Source organism: Scardinius erythrophthalmus (assembly GCF_964197995.2).
Source record: "Scardinius erythrophthalmus genome assembly, chromosome: 14".
Classification (NCBI taxonomy): Eukaryota; Metazoa; Chordata; class Actinopteri; order Cypriniformes; family Leuciscidae; genus Scardinius; species Scardinius erythrophthalmus.
In genome coordinates, this window is record NC_138234.1 from 22,128,294 (window position 1) to 22,145,969 (window position 17,676).

The following is a 17,676-nucleotide window of genomic DNA, read 5'->3' on the forward strand; positions in this document are numbered from 1 at the left end:
TGCATGTCTGCCAATATGTTGCGTATTTCGACGTATAGGCAGAGGGACCAAACTAAGCCGTGGAGGAAATGCATACGAGGTTAAGGGTGGAGAAAATATATGGCAGTCTGGTGGAGGCAAATGCAATGTATTACTGGAGAAAAAGGCTTATGGGACCAAAAGGGCTGCTTTCACTCCTTTTTGGAAGTGCATTGCAATTTTCATACAGCCTTTCTGGCAAATAACAACAGGGCAGAGTGGACAGGGGTCGAGGGAGCAGCACTGAAAAAGAGAATGTAGAGTGAAAAAGAGAGACTGAGAGAGAAAGAGTGGAATATACAAATATATATATACTACAGTATACAGTAGTGTATATTTGAAGGCGTGTTTGAGCTGACATTTGTTGGTGTTTTATAATATGTAGCTCTGCAAATAAAGGCTTTTTAAATACTAAAATCTACGTGAGTAACAAGATGTGAAATTTTGTCCCTTTTTAGACAAAGGATCCACTTACAATTGTTTGCGTAGTGTATATTTATAAGCTGTCGACTGCACATTTCGACTGCTTGAAACTAAGTGAATGAGTATTGAATCATATGGGTGTGCTTCGGTCTGACTTCATTATGTTTGCACTGTAAAATTGTATTTGTGCTATTCAGCTTCCCAGAAACATTAGCCATTTCCCCTGCAGGCTGAATAAATCTCACTGCCAGCATTTGTATTTGGCTTTTCAATTGTTTTAATGCACAGAGCAACCACCCAATCCCCATTTGCAGCAGTTGTGACCCATAAGTCATTGAGTAACCTCTAAACTAATGTGTTGATCCAACCATGGCTGATTTGCGGTGGACCTTTAACTCTGAAATGTAGAAAACAAAGAGAATATCACCATAATCTTAAATTGTAACTGAGAGAATAATATTCAAATAATGCTGCTGATAACAGCAGTATGTAAATAGCATATTTACATTATACAGCTCAAATAACATATTTTTTCATGGAATAATTAATGTCTTTAGATTTCTACAAAACCCTCCGAAATGACTTCTATTGTAACCACCATTTTTACTTCTTTTAAAAACTGAGGGATACATCAAATGATTGTTTATGGTAATTGATTACACTTTGTCAATAAAAACGCGTTTTGAACCTGGAGCATTCATTTAGTTCATTTGAAGTTGAAATTACAGAACTCTAAATGCATTTTAAAAAGCTGTAAACAAGACTGAAAACTCCTTTAACTGGCGATGCGTCCAGAAGTAGGATGTTTTGAGTTTTATCTCATGCTTACGAACAGTTATGGGCGGCAATCCAAGCCAGTCAAGGTATTTCTGCACCATTTTGTGTCTCAAATGAATGTCTCTTCAACTGTTCTTTAAATTATTGAACATAACTAAACTTAAAATGTATCTCAATCTAGCTCATGTATCACCTGGAGTGGGAGATCCATGTAGATTGATGGACAGCCCCATCTTGTTGATGTTGGCATGTGTTGCTTGCGGCAGGGAGAAGATCACTTCCTTCAGAACTCTCTTTGCTCTTTCTCATAAATGTTTCAATTGCCCGGCAGATGCGCAGTCAATAAATTATGCAAGGATCCTAAATGCTTCCCAAATTGCTGAGCACAACCTGAGTCCCGAAGGACAGAGTCCAAGGATAATGTGTTGCAGTGTCATTTATCTATGCATTTTGTTCCTAAGATAGCTTGAGAGCGATGGTAGAGTTTGTTAAGGCATTGCAATACAGTTGCTAGGGGGTTGCTAAGTGGTTGCAAGGGTGTTGTGGGTGGTTGCTAGAGGCCCAAGTCAAAAAGAGCCCACCTCCAAGTCTCTGTGATATTGTGGTTTCTAGATGTGGCTCAGGGTTCCTTGCTCTATTAAAGTATATGTTTTTGAAAAGTATATGCCCGCGTTCTCCACCAAGTTTTATCCAATGCAAATATTTGTAAAAGTACACCTTTCCTCAATAAAGCAAAGGTACAGTAGCAATCATTCATGTCTGTAGCATAAACGGTGCAAGGCGAGTCTTAGCAAGCAGCGTTTATGAATATGAATACAAAAAAGAGAATCAAAGAACACTTTCTCTACATAATTCATCCTTCTTTTGTCTGATGACACATTGACTGGAGAGATCAAGTGTTAGATTAGTACAAAATGTGGTCAAAAGAGTTTGCAGTAATATGCAATTAACCTTGTGCTTTTGGCTGTAATTAATATTACACACACTGCTAACACGGAATGCTCCGCCAGTAGCCAAGAAAAGCCAATTATTAAATCACCCGAAGGAACTTGCGACGTCCAAAATTATCGGAATTACATAAACATTGCTTTCTTCTGAATGCCATTTACGTCACAAACCTAAAATGGATCCCTAAAGCAGTGCAGAATTGTGTAAAAATATGTGTGAACCGAATAACGGGTTATTAGCAAACACTACAGTTAGCATCACACTGTAATGCTTACTAGCACAAGTGCTAGCGACAAATCAACTGTTTGTTGTAGTTTAGCATAATTCACATATCGACTCTGCAGTTGGAGCGTGAAAAGATTTACATTTACATATTTGGCAGACGCTTTTATCCAAAGCGACTTGCATTGCATTTCAAAGTACACATTTACATTCGTATCAGTTCTTGCTTTCCCTGGGAATCGAACCCATTGCAAGCACCAACGCTCTACTGTTTGAGCAACAGGAAAGATTGATAATGAGACTCGGGATAATGCAGCTTTGATAACCTTCGACCTCTCCAACATAACACAGCTGGAACCTTTGACATCCAGACGGATCTCCGTAATGGCACCTTATTAGGGCCTCAGCTGTCTGTTCGGTCTATAATGGTCATAAGATGAACACAAAAGCAGTGTTACTAATACAACAGTAAGTCTAGTTAGAGATAAGCCAGCATTTTATCCAGCATTACTTTGTTTGTCAAAGACTGTAATTGTAGAACTAGATAGAATGGTCCCAAATCCGCCCACTCAGCTGTACATACTTCAGTCAGACATTAGATGGTGCTATAATGATCAGATTTACCCTTTCGCTAATAATTCTGGAACTGTGTCAGCTAGAATCAATTTATTTGATATCTCCTTGAATCGGTCAATGTTGTTCTTAAAATGTTACCGCCATTTTGAAATTTCTGAAAAACATACTTTTCGAATTCGTCCTCGACTGTTTATCCATTTGGCACAGTATTTGGTGCGTTTCATCTACAGACCGTCATGGCACATATTTACCAAAATAATTTTGATTCGTCATTTCATTTTCATTGATTCGTCATTTCGTTTTTTGGGGTGTCGGTCATTTTGACTAAATTACATATATCTTCTGAAAAACAAATGTTATGGGTGGTTGCCAAAGCCTTATTATCATATATATGGTGAAAACTGTATAAACAACAGCAACATCCTCTTTTCATGATTCAATCCAATTTGAATGGATAAAATATCCTACATTATTACTCAAAAATACCCCATTTTGTAAATGTTAAGTGCTTTGTAAACACTTCATTTCATGTTCTCTTCAAGTGGGTACAGTTCTAGCTGCTCAATATATATTATTCCTTTCTTTTCTACCTCTTTATCTCGCTCTCTTTTTCTCCACCACATAGCCTTGGCCTCCTGTTCAGAGTGTGCTCTCATTTTCTCGAAACCCTTCCAACCTCCAGCGCAGTTCTCCCTTCACCTGTTCCTGTTCTTGTCTGACAGAGAAGAATGAGCTGTGTGCAGTCCTGTCAGATCACGTAGCCACTTCCCGTACATTCCACCTCGCAGTTAGCTTCTGTAAACCATCTTCCCCAGGTGTTCCCAATTTTTGCTGCTAGCTGAGCCCCTATAGCCTAAATGATTTACCTGTACCCCTTGAGATTTTTCAAGCTATTTCAAAATGTAATATATTTGCAATATATGTAATATCAATTGTGAAAAATGTGTTCTTCATCTTCTATAATAATAATATTATTATTAATAATACTACACATAATAATAAGTATAATTAGGTTATATCAAAAATATAAAAATAATGTACTAATAATATTAATTGTATTACCAGCAACAACAAATACTACTACAGCTACTACTACTACTAACTAATACCTAATAATTGATTTTTTTAGGTGTTAAATATTAATAGGCCAAATATTAAAATATAATAGGTCAAATATTAAAAAATAATTTAGTAATAATATATTATTAATTGTATTACTAACAACCACTACTACTACTACTACTAATAATAATAATAATTAATATTATTATTATTAGAGCAAAGCTAATTATTACTATTTATTATTTCTAATTTGTTTTAGTAAATATTAGGGATGAGAAACAATTAATCACGATTAATCGCATCCAAAATAAAAGTTTGTGTATAAATAATATATGTGTGTGTACGGTGTATAATTATTTTGAATATATAAATACACACACATGCACTTGTATTTAAGATATATACTGTATATAGACTTAATGTATATGTAATGTATATTTTATATAAATATAAAATTTTTATATATAAATAACACATTTTTCTTAAATATATACATGTGTGTGCATTTATATATATGCAAAATAACTATACACAGTACACACACATATATTATGTTAACACATTGTAAACACAACAATGTAAAAACATTTTGGATGCAATTAATCGTGATTAATCGTTTCACAGCCCTAGTAAAAGTGTATTAAGTTATATTCACCAACAACAACAACAACAACAACTAATAATAATAATAATTCTGTCATGACAACTCTCGGGATATTGGTATGGTAATGGTAATGGATATGGCAATGTTAATGTATTTGGTCTTGGCGGAATAGATGCTGCTATAGAGCAAGGATCAAGACTTGCTACTGCCAATACATTTACAGACATTGCTGTGAGCATGGAGGGTTTCTGAAAGCGTGCTGCAAACTGCAACCGTAACACTACCGGTATTTGTTTGAATGTCAGCTTTATGCTGATGATACAGTAATTTATACATCTGCTTAGTCATCTGCCAAGGTTGCTGCAATTTTTAATGAACAAATGGAAAGGATATCTATATGGCTCCAGGAAAATCATCTTACTTTAAATGTAAAGAAAACAGTTCTAAGTGCTTAAGTAAATGCTTTTCTAATAGAAAGCAAAAATAAAAAGTAACAATTCGGGTTCATAATGAAGAAATAGAGGAGGTAGATGAGTTTAATTTTTTAGGTATTGTTTTAGATTCACAATTTAAATTTAGACAATACAACTTATTAGACAATACATCTCAATTGAGGCAGCTCATCTTTTTATGCATTTGATGATTTTGTTCCGCATTTCGTACTACAGTTTGGACCTTAAACAAGTGATTCTCTAATTAAAAAACTTGAAATATTGTATAATCAGGCTCTAAAAGCTAAATCAATGGCATCCCTGCCATATTTAAAAAAAAAAAAAAATGCTTAGGTTTACACATTTTTAAAAATTTGTCATATATAAAATTCATTTTGAAATGTTTGCACAATAAGGCACCATCTGTTCTATGTAAATTGATAACGAGACAGGATGATACAAGTAGAATCGCAAGGAGTACAGCAGGTGGGAATTGTAGGATTGATTTCCATAGAACTAAAGAAGGGCAAAGAGCCTTTTCTGTAAAGGGCTCCCAACTCTGGAACATGTTGCCAAATGAGTTTAAGGCAGTACGTGAAACAAAGTCTTTTACATTGAAGGTAAAGCGGTGGTTTAAAATAAACCAGAACTGCACGCATATTTAAATTTAATACATTTTTGTTTTAATTAGTTATTCATGCCAGGGTTGGAAGCATCCTTACAATAGGTACAGGTCATTTAAGTTTGTATTTGTATGTGTATAAATGACATGCTGTGTTCTATGATTAATATTTTTTGTAATTTTTAGAATAGCCTTTCTAGGGACCCGAGACGCAAATTAGCTTATGCTATACTCTCGATGTGCAATACATATTTTCCACTTTTTCGACTGGAATCATGTTTTTTGTACTGTCCCTATATAAAAAATGTCGAGTCGCCGCTCTTTGGCCGCTGATGCAACAGCAACCAATCAGCTGTGCAATGTAGATAATGAGGTGATCGCTACCAAATGAGTTAAAGACCTAGAGTTAAAGATGCCCTTCACCATCTAGAGTTTCATGACATAACTAGGCAATAATAATAATAATGAAGCCTATTATTATTATTATACATAATTATTATTACTATTTCTTTTTTTTACAAACTATTTACAGTTCCTTTATAACCCTTAATTGGGAAAAATGAAAACAAACAACAACAAAAAAAAAGCATCTGATCTAGATACTGGTAAATTCAATTTTGGATGACATTTTAAGTCTTCGACTTGCTAATAATCATATTCATTGGTTCTGCATCAAGGGTCAAAGGAATAACCCCCAGAAGAAGCGCTTGCAGTGGTTTTATATCCTATTTTAGCCCTCTGCATAAATTCAAGAGCACTTCCAGAGCTGCTGTGGGCTCTTTCAAACGGCCTTGACCTCCTTTGTCCCGACCCTGACCTCTCTCTTAATCCACTTACCGATCTCGCAGCTCTCTCCTGAATAGCCCTGAGGGCAAAGGCAACTGTATCCCTCCCCCTCGGTCAGACAGCTCCCACCATGCAGGCACGGGTTGGTCTGGCAGGGATCATCTTCTGCTGTAGAGAGACAACACAAGAGCATTTTATGGACAGATTCGAACCTGAATCTCCCATATGACCACCAAGGCTCAATGTTTCCGGATAATGTAGTGCATATTTGCGGCCAACACAAGTTTGGGCCTCATGAATCACGAGCAGAAAGCTTCCACTTTCCCAACTGAAAAAACGGAGCTTAAGCGGATGACTTTCAACAAGGTGAGAGATTAGCACAAGTTTGATATCATCCCCCGTTCATCATGACAGATGCTCCGGAGGGAAGGACAATGCGATTCACCATGTCCGCCTCTGATGATCCCCGGCCTTCATAAATTATCCGATCATCGCCTAGAGTAGCGGCACACACTTTTCTCTATTTTTATGGCACATTACCATACCGTTCTCGGGTCATAAACACACTTTATTTCTATGAGCTACGACTCTTGAAAAACCTGTACAGCAAAATGTTTTGGGGTGTGATGATGAATGGAAAATTTCACAGATTAAGTCATAATTACATCAACTTACGGACGGGGAACTTTTACAAGGACGTCAGCGCACGACTTGCACTGGAAATTGATTAAGTGCTGCTTTATAATCCGTTTCCAACCACGAGACGCAATCTGACAGTGCATCAAACACACCACGTCTCCTCCGGTATAATTCCAAACACGCAATTATTTACAGCAGGGGAGATAAATCGCAACACGAGCCATGTGCGTTAGACTCCCCACATCTTGTCGAGTTTTACTTTGTTACAGGCATTGGGAGCTCTTCAACAGAAACTAAATGTACTCTGTTAGTTTTCTGTTGTGACAGCTTGTCTTATTTCTCTCCTCTAACATATTTTTCTTAAAGCACACAATTCCTCAAGAAAACAAAAAGTACACACACAATACGGGCAAAGTATGAAATCAGATTGAAGGCAAGATTTGCGATTGTGTTCTGTAGCTACTGTGCATACAACATCTGTCTTGTATTAAATTGTATTTACAGACAGTTTACCCAACTGGAAAAGTTCAGGCTGGTTTATGATGGTCAGTGCTGGTCTAGCTAGTGGACAATCATAACAAGCGAGCAGATAGATAGTAGGGCTGTCACTTTTGTGAAAAAATCCTGTTCGATTTTTGAGACATAAGTGTTCATTGAATCGATTGTAAAATCGATTTTCCATGTCTAAAGACGTTTCCATTTTAAACGCCAAATATGGTCAAATCCACGGACAACTAACAGGCATTAGGATGAAAGTTAAGAGGGCGCTTGAGACGCGCACAAGTAAGCAATATTCCTGATAATTTATTGGCGTGAAGTTTCGTACACAATGACAAACAGGAGTGCAACATTCTCGAAAAACATTAAGCTGAGTGGACTGCCATAACATCAATGAAAAGCATTACTGCAGTCTTCAACATGGCTGTGTTTACGATTAGATGTCAAACAAATTTCGCCTACGTATTCACATTTTTGTTGTAAAAAGAGAAACATTATGCAGAAGTATAATTTGCTGTTGTGTGTTTGTCAGAACCTGCAGTTGCTGTGTGACGCGCGTTCGCTGCGGGCGTATCGTGACGAGCTGGACGCACTCCGAGAAAAGATTTTTTTTCGATTTTCGAACATAAAGTGACAGCCCTAATAGATAGACAGATAGATAGACAGATAGATAGATAGATAGATAGACAGATAGATAGACAGATAGATAGATAGATAGATAGATAGATAGATAGATAGATAGATAGATAGATAGATAGATTTTTTTTTTGTCCAAAGACAACAGACAACAGACAGCAGAAACCCACAGTTGCATGGCTGAGATTGACAAGTATACGACACATGATTGACTGCTGCTTCACAGCAAAAATGAGCGGATAAACATTCCCTCGCTCTCTCATGAGCTCTCAAAGCCGGCTCGGCTCAGAAGGAGGCAGCTGGGCTATTGTGAATTCTCGGAGCAGAGCACGATGGCATAAAGATCCACATTGACCAATTTTAATGAATGCCACCCGGACCGGCACGCAACTCTATGAGAGCGACAGAGTTCAAGGACTCCTCGTCATCATCATGATGAAATAAACTCTTCAGCGCCCACTCAAGAGCTTTTTCATCCCAAATCCCGTCAAACGGATCGTTTTCTGAGAGGATGTAGAGCTCTTGTCGCTAAGCTTGGAATGGTGCAGGGGGAAAAGACATTCAGGTCCCAAACAATTAGTCACGACGTAGGTCATTTCCTGAACAGATCGCTAGACCCGACGGAGATTGGTTCCTTAAGCTGTGGATCATGTGGAAACACCTCAGGAGGTGGTTTGAGACGTAAATGCATTGGGTTATTCAGGCCACAGATGTAAGCTTTACTCATCCCAAATGGAATTACACTAGCATGGAACATTTTGGAATTTCGCAATGCACAAGTGATCAAGCAATCATGGACAAAGCAACACTAAGTCTAAAAGGATGAAGGAAGCGCTCGAGGGAAAATTTTGCTGTTCAGCATTAGCTTGAAGTTAACATGGAAGTTAAATTGGTTTATATGGTGCAGTAATACAGTGCAAAAATCATAATAATGAAGATAAAAAGTGATAAAAAGTGGCACATGAAAATAAAATTCTGAATAAAATAATTATAAACAACAATAAAATAAAACAAAGAAGTAACAAAATGTCACTGCCTTTAGCATCATCATATAAATGATCCGTTTTGTAGGTGTAAATAGATGGAATAGCGATCTGATCAATGAAGACGCATGAAGTGACTAAGCATAAATAGTAAAATTTCTTTTCATGTTGTGAATAAGCAAACAAAAGAATGGCTAATGTAGTGAATGAGCTGGAGGATGGTTAAACAGCAAAAAAAAAAAAAAAAGGGATGAGAGCAATAGCAGTTAAAAGCCTTTTCTGTTTCGTGCGGTTGGCTTATGATTAATTACACAGCAAGCTTAAAATAGTTCCATCTTCCCCAATTCCGTCTCTTTCTATTTCTCCCTGACTTTCTTACTACAGTCCATGCGCTGTTTGGTCTCAGCAGACCCTGAATGAAGCTCATCCTGAGATGGAAACGACTGCTCACACTATCAAGTGGATAATAGTCCATTTGCCATGATAAACGCAATGCAAAATATTTCATGCAGCAAGTGCCTATATTGCAACGTCTACTGAGCAGCATCTGAATAGCATGACAAGTCACTTAAAAAAGACTCACAAATGGGTCTCAAACTTAAGAATCATCATTTTGAAAAACTCCCATCTCTAGTGCTAACCAAACTCACTATGTGTTGAACACAAACAGCTACCCTGAAACAAAGATAACAAGACTTCTTGTAGAAATTGCAAACTGATTCCATTAAAATGTATTCTCTGCTGCTGAATCTCAAAAACACAGTCTATGGCCATGAGGGGCAGTCTCTAGGAAAATAAAATACTAATAATAAAGTGCTTCACTGCCTCGACTCTTAAGTGTACATTGTCTCATAAACAAGCTGTTTATGATGCTACACTGAAGGCCTTGTTAAAGGAGAAATACTTGAAGACTTCACCGTAGTAAGATCCAATCAAATCCCTTCGAGATCTTCACACTTGAAAACAATAGATGGATCATTTTAGTGGCTGGACTGCACAAACAAATCTCTCTGAAGGAATAAAGTGTTGCGAGAACTTCAGCAATACTTATACTGCATCTCGTGTCCACAGGGTGATATTTTGTTAACACCCTTTCAACATCTTTCCCATTTTCCTTTTTTAAAGGGTTATTTCACACAAAAATGAGTCAGTCACTCACTCTCACTGCTCGGACCGGTCACACACACACACACACACACACACACACACGCACGCCCGACGCACGCACGCACGCACGCACGCACGCACGCACGCACGCACACACACACACACACACAAAAAGAAGAAGAGGATTTATGTGACTCAATGTAACTCAACAATTAATTCCATATTGCAATTTATTGTTTGCTGCATATTTGTTTGTTTTTAGTTGTCAATGGACCAAACTGATTTGAACATACAGTATGTGACGCCATAATTGCGACTTTCCAACTCGTAAACACTGATGTCCCAGGAGGACTGCTTTTAACTTTAATGTAAATATGATATTTGGACTTGACTATTAAATTACTACAACTGCCTTGCGTTATGATTTCTCTCAATATTATTTTTAATAATTGGATCAGTCTCTCCATATAAATGAATCATAAATTTAGCTACTTTTGCTCAAATCATGAAAAAATAACATAAATAATTGATGTGGTGCATAGTGCAAACAAAATTGACAGGCTCTTTAAACTCAAAGGCGGGACTTCCATTTCAACAGCCGCCATGTGGAGCGATACAAAGCTATTTGTATTTTGTAGACATTTTTCAAAGTTGTCTGTCTGCTTCCTCTTATTATGTCTATGTTTGAAGCTTGAAAAATGTATACAGCTTTTATGTTTCATAGGAACGTTTCACTCAGTTGCACATAAATCAACCAATACTTGGAAATCAACATTATTCCAGATTTTCTGTATATGAGCTGTCCCAATTTCACTGAAACACTGCATAGTAACTATTGCTGTGAATAAAAACCCGCTGTGGGTGGTGAATCATTAAGTCAATTAAATGCTACAATTAGTCACAATCCAAGCAAGCGCTCTCCAAATGCAAGAAAAAGCACAATCACACATCATTTTGAGGCAAATTACAGATTTTCACAACTCTAAATTAGTTTATCACGGTTCTCGCAATGAAGTTTATACGTGACACCATCCTCTGAGCCTAGGAGGTCAAATCACCAGCGCTCATCATTCACTGAATGTGAGGTTGCAATTACTGTGGAGGTAAGCTGAGTGTGCACCTAGGGATGCCAAGGACTATTTCTACCGCAACACAGATAACTCTGCATCCCTGTGGACCACAGCAATCTACTGGCACAGAGCAAGCAGTGATTTAATGCTGCTGGAAGAATGAACCAGAGGAAGGCTGGAGTTTCCATCTACCACTGGTGGGATGACGTAACTTGCACCGCAGTGGAGCGAACCCTTATAGCACTCAGTATTTGCTGTAGAAAAGCAGAGAGAGTTTGCAGAAATTAGTTTGAAAGTTCAGCTGATCACTATAATACTGGTGGGTTGAGTCCAATCAAATCGATGGTATGTGAATCTGAATCAAATCGAGGAATCTGTAATAAAGATGCGATTCTTTGATTCTAAAGTGATAAGATAATTGATTGGAAACTTGAGCATGCCAAGGTAAAAAAAACTAAAAACAACTAACTTGAGGTTAAAGGGATAGTTCGGCCAAAAATGATATTAAACCCATGAACCCAACGGTCGACGCGCGTTCACGGGAGATGAATGCTGGCGTATGACGTAGGACGTAGCGTAGTAAGCATCGTGACGTAGAACGAAGTATATCTAAATCAAACGCTACGTCATACGCCGGCATCCAAATGTGCATGCACATTTTTGGGACTTGAAGGAGTGGACCCCATAACTTGACATTATAACCACTGAAAGATCTAAGACATTTTCTAAAATAACTGAAAATGTGTTCGTCTGAAAAATGATTGACATATGCATCTCAAACGGCTTGAGGGTGAGTAAATCATGGGTTTAAAATCATTTTTGGCCAAACTATCCCTTTAACTCTTTCCCTGCCACTGATGGAAATTTCCATCATTTGTGAGACAACGTTTTCACGCCATTGACGGAAATTTACGGCTTTCCATGTTTTCACTGTTATACAGTAGGGGGCGCAATTATGCAACTTCTGAAAGAATACTGAATCTCCTGATCAAAACACAGGCGTAGAAGAAGCAGAAACAAGCGATAGCATATGTAATCATATGCATATGTAAAATAACGCGATCACCAACATTAAACAGCATATACATCTAAACTGCCTAAAGTTACTGACTGAAATGCGACCCAGGACGAGGTATAGGACTGTAAAGCTTTGGGGCGTAGATGAACTCGATCTACTCCATCTGTGTTTTGATCATCGTTCTGAATTAGATCCAGACGTAGAATATTGCATATTCAGATATTCATACAACAATATATTCTGGGGCTATGAAAGTTTTGTGAAAATTATCAAAAATGCTGGTGGTGGATGGCAATTTTTTTTAAAAACGCTGGCGGGGAAAGAGTTAATTCATGCAAACTGAAGCAATTTACTGGAATGAATCACTAGTGTTCATTACTGGAAAAGTGACACTGTTTTGAGATAGCTGAGCTACAGTCACTCTACAGAAAACTTTACTTTTACTTCATTACCTGCCAACCTGCCATCTATAACAGCAGATGTTTCCCCAAAACACAAAACTAACTATGTTATATATACAACACATTTCTGGTAGAAATGCTAAAAGCAAATCTGATGTGCCAACATTCGAGACCACTGGGCCAACATGACGACAGTAAATCTCACCACACAAAAACACGCTGAAAAATCTTAAAATCCTACAGCTAGGGATTATGGTGTCTGAAAATGCAAGTGAATCACAGAAATAAGAGTTGACACTATGTCAAAACAGCATGATGTTCTTTTATTTCTTGGTTTTTACCTGCAAGCGGTTTCAAAAATCTTTTTTTAGACCCCAAGTAGTCAAGAAACACGATTCTACAAAAGAGACAATTCAAAGCGCTTACGGGCACATAATCCTCAAACACTTAAAACCTACAATTCGAGGTCAGATTTCAGCTAGAAAGGCACTAAACTTCATCCTGGCAATGAGAATCCTAAAATAATCCTGACATTAAACACCTCGCCGTTCCAATAATATCCCCGTCTTGACGTACCTCACCACTACAACGAAAAGATTAAAGTCTGTCGGTGTCACGCGCATCCTGAGATTTGCATAAATAACTCAAAATCTCACATTAAACATCCCTATTAATAGGGTTGATGCTAAAACTAAACACTGGTATGCAAGAGTTTGGTGCAAGGAACAAGAGCTGATTTCATCTCCCTGTGAATATGAAATATAGAAGAAACAAGGGGATATGAGAGCGAGAGAGAGAGAGAGAGAGAGAGAGAGAAGAGAGAGAGAGAGAGAGAGAGAGAGAGAGAGAGAGAGAGAGAGAGAGAGAGAGAGAGAGAGAGAGAGAGAGAGAGAGAGAGAGAGAGTGAGAGAGTGAAGAGTATCTGTGCTATTGTTAGTGCCTGGAGAATCTGACACACAGTTAATGGTTGAAGCTTCTCCATGCTGTAGGCTTCAGGCTGCTAGGCACATCAACAGTCCTTATTGTTTGCGCCTCTTCTCTCTTTCTTTCATTTTTCCCATTCCATCTCCTGCTTGTCTTGGCTGATGTGCCCTGCTGAACATAATTTGATGTCACTGAGTTTGTATCTGAGGAGTATTCTGTTAAAGCTGCTGTTGTTTATGCACAAAATGCATCTGCACGCTTGAAGTGAAGTTGATTGAAGCTTGTATCAAAAGTGTGTCCTCATTCACTGCTATTAAACTACTATTGAAATGCTCTTCTGAGTGATTCATCCAACCATGTACATACTAAGTTTAGTTATTAATGGGACTGACAACTCAATTGATGAGTAATGTGCGGTAACATTGTCAATTTTCAATAGTGTAGCAATGTATGAAAGTCACTTCTTAAACCAAGCAGCTTTTTGTTGGTCATCACGGTGAATCCACGTGGGGAAATCTAATTATCTGTACAGAACTGTACAGAAAAAAATGTGGCGATAATTAAATGGTTTTAACTTTAAAAATACTGTTGACAAAATGTCATTTTAGTCAGAGTAAAACTAACCAAGAATAATGAATTTGAATTGACAAAATACTAACTAAAGCACATTTTATTGTCATCAGAAGACTACATTAGTGAAATTTTGCGGGAGAAAAAAGGTCCATTGTCTATTGTCAATAGTGTAGAGATGTGATCACGGCTCACACAGAAATCACTTTCAAACCAAGCAGCTTTCTGTTGGTATATGTGGCAAATCCATGTGAACAACTTGAGTCCATTGCGAAATTCCTGATCACATAGACTCCTATTCAAATGACTGGATTTTGCCCGCAAAGACGCACTTAAAACAAACAACAAAAATCAAAAGTAAATTTTAACACTGCATGACGGCTTGTCAGCGTGCATGTACATTATAAAGCACATTAAATGCTGAAACACTTTCTCTCTCAAAGTGATAGGGGAGAATACAATGCCATGTTGCTAAAATAAGCATCTCAGTGGGGTGTGGAGGGAGTCAGAGCTGTCTGGTCTATTCAGTTCCAGCAAGATACAGCCCAGTCGGCAGGGAACCTGAAGCAGCACGTATAATCAGATAGAAGAGGATACTTCATCACAGTGCTCCCGACTCAATCCAGGTCAGCGGCGTGACAATGAAGCCGTTAGATATCAGGAACATCAGGCTTTTGGTTCAATTTCCGACCTGGTAGAACTCGCACTATGTTTATGAAAACGCCGAGCATGAGATGATGGAAGATGATTTTGAGTTTACAAAATAGCTTATGACAGAAAGAGGAGTTTAATATCTGGGTTTTTTATAGTTAACTAAAAATTGTTACTTGAAATAAAATAAACGTTCACTTAAATAAATAAATGTTCTCATTTTCATTTAGTTTAACTTAATGTATTAAAGTCACTCAAACTAAAACTGAAATAAATAATAAAAACTATATAGACATATTTAAAAAAAGTAAAAATGACAAAAACACAACTTTTAACTAAAATGAAAATGGGAAATATAAAAATGAACAGACATTGACAAACTTTAGACATTCTGTTGACTATTAGGAACTTTGCAAGTACATGTCAAATTATTGTACTAACCCAAACTCTACTAAGTCTACTAATACTCTACTAACAGTTGCAAAGTTACTCATTGCCAACACAATGTCTAAGGGGAAACATCAAAATAAAGTGTTACCAAAACTTCTAAATATTAATAAAAAAATATTATAGTATCTCAATAATACCAAAATAACACAATGCAGTACATGCAAACAAGCTTTAAACTAGTAAGCAAGCAACATGATTGCTAATGAACTTGCGACGACGCCGGTATTATCGATAACACCGTGGGGGGTGGGGAAGGGGGTTGTTTTCGAAAACGCAATCACGCACACACACATATTGGGAGCCGCTATCAAAATGCAGGGTATTGAAACTGCTTTTGAATGTGTGCTCGCTATCCTTTTGCCCAGTTCACATTGAATGATTTTGGGCTGTCCCAGACGAAAGATGACCAATCGTGGCAATTTCTGTGGTTGTGGCTCCTAAACGGTGGTCCTGCGCTATACAGTGAGAGAGGTTCAAAGAAGGCTGTTGTCACGGACTTGCGACCAAAGATAGCCTGTGATCATTTTCTGACAGAGTCAGAAATTTAGCATGATCATCTCACTAGTCTACTGACTAGCCAATTAAAATGCATCATGAAATGGCGTATTGAACTTACCAGAAACTTAAAACTATTACCTTAAACTCAATTTTCAAAATTTTCTTGCTAAGTTGGCCTCTTTTCCCAAGCCATAACCGTGTCCATATTCTCCTTTTCTCAGCGCACATAAAAACCACAATTGCAAAAGTGTGATTCAACTTGCTCTATTTGTTTACCAATAGCGCATGCTGATGACGTTTTATTCTTCTATACTAACTTGTGTTGTAGCCTACTATTCAATAGCTGTCAATCGTACAGTCTACATACATGTCAAACCCAAGTTTATTAGGTTAGTCCAGTATAGTGTGATTCGTAATGATCTACACTGAACAAAATTATAAACGCAACACTTTTGTTTTTGCTCCCATTTTTCATGAGCTGAACTCAAAGATCTAAGACTTTTTCTATGTACACAAATAAAAGGCCTATTTCTCTCAAATACTGTTCACAAATCTGTCTAAATCTGTGTTAGTGAGCACTTCTCCTTTGCCGAGATAAGCCTTAGTTCTGTTGCAAATGATGCAGGTTCGAGTCCCAATCTTATTCCTGCTCTTTTTCTCATCTCACCTAGTCTGTACTATCTTATAAAGACACAAATGGCACAAAAATAAATAAAAAACTATAAACAGATGACAGAAACATTTTCTTCCCTGTCCTTAAATTAGTATCTTAAAAAAATATATTGAAAAACTTGCGCTCTGAGAGCTGGCATTTCGATGTTTACAGCCGCTTTAGTCCACACATATATAACAAACATCATGTTTCCTTAAACATAAGACCACCCAGTGGATTGTGTGGGTGGTGAGACAGTAAACAAACCATCTGAAGGAGGGGGTGATGTTCACCAGGAGAGAGCCTGGCAGCTCAGTTAGCAGCAAGTACAACTGTTAGCTTGTCGACAAACAGTAGTAGCGCTCAGCGCTCACATGATCAAAGCCCGAACGCAGCACGCACGGCTTCCATGGAGACTGAAAGCTACATTGGAAGCAGTCGTTCTAGCTTCCTCGCCTCTGATGCAATCATTATCTCCCCTGAATTCGCTTTCAGGGCTAGTGTGAGTAACTCACAAGTTATTAAAGCCAGATTCATACATGCAGCACACTACTGTGGCATTCTGCATTCTGAAAACAGAATATTTAATGAGGGCAAAAAAGTAGGGCGGGACTTTTCCCCATGCTAACTGTGAGTTAATAAAGATGATGTTTAAGAAACTTTTCCTCACTGAATTTACTACAGTGATCATATATTCATTGTGTATTACCTTATAGGCAGGGTGATTCATCTTAAGGAGTTGGAGGATAATAACTCAAAGGCTTTCATGTTGTCCGTCCAAACCCCTTTATATTTTAGAGTCTGGCAGTGAGCAGAATGCAAGTTTTGTTCAGAATATATTATAAAAGAATTAAGTATGTGGTATATGTGAAATCTAATAAATGAGAAGCCACAAAACAATAAAATAATTAATTAATCAAACTAATTAAAAGAATTACATCATGCTTTATGAAAATGAAATATTAAAATTTCAGCAAAATAAATGTTAAATTACAATAATTTGATTTAAAATACTATTAAAATGATGCATATTAAAATAAATAAAATGTATTACACTATATAATTTGGTCAAATAATAAAGCGGACAATATCATTCTGTTTATTATAGGC

At 37.4% G+C, this 17,676-nt stretch overlaps 1 protein-coding gene across 1 annotated transcript in view; it reads right to left on the reverse strand.

Annotated features, from left to right (window-relative positions):
- Window positions 1–17,676, reverse strand: part of ncanb (neurocan b) — a gene marked incomplete at both ends in the record, with an annotated part of 82,943 nt that overhangs the window by 36,951 nt on the left and 28,316 nt on the right. Inside the window, one exon of the mRNA XM_081384599.1 lies at window positions 6,521–6,634. Within this exon, the coding sequence (XP_081240725.1) occupies window positions 6,521–6,634 (114 nt within the window). The remainder of the gene's footprint in view (window positions 1–6,520; window positions 6,635–17,676) is intronic.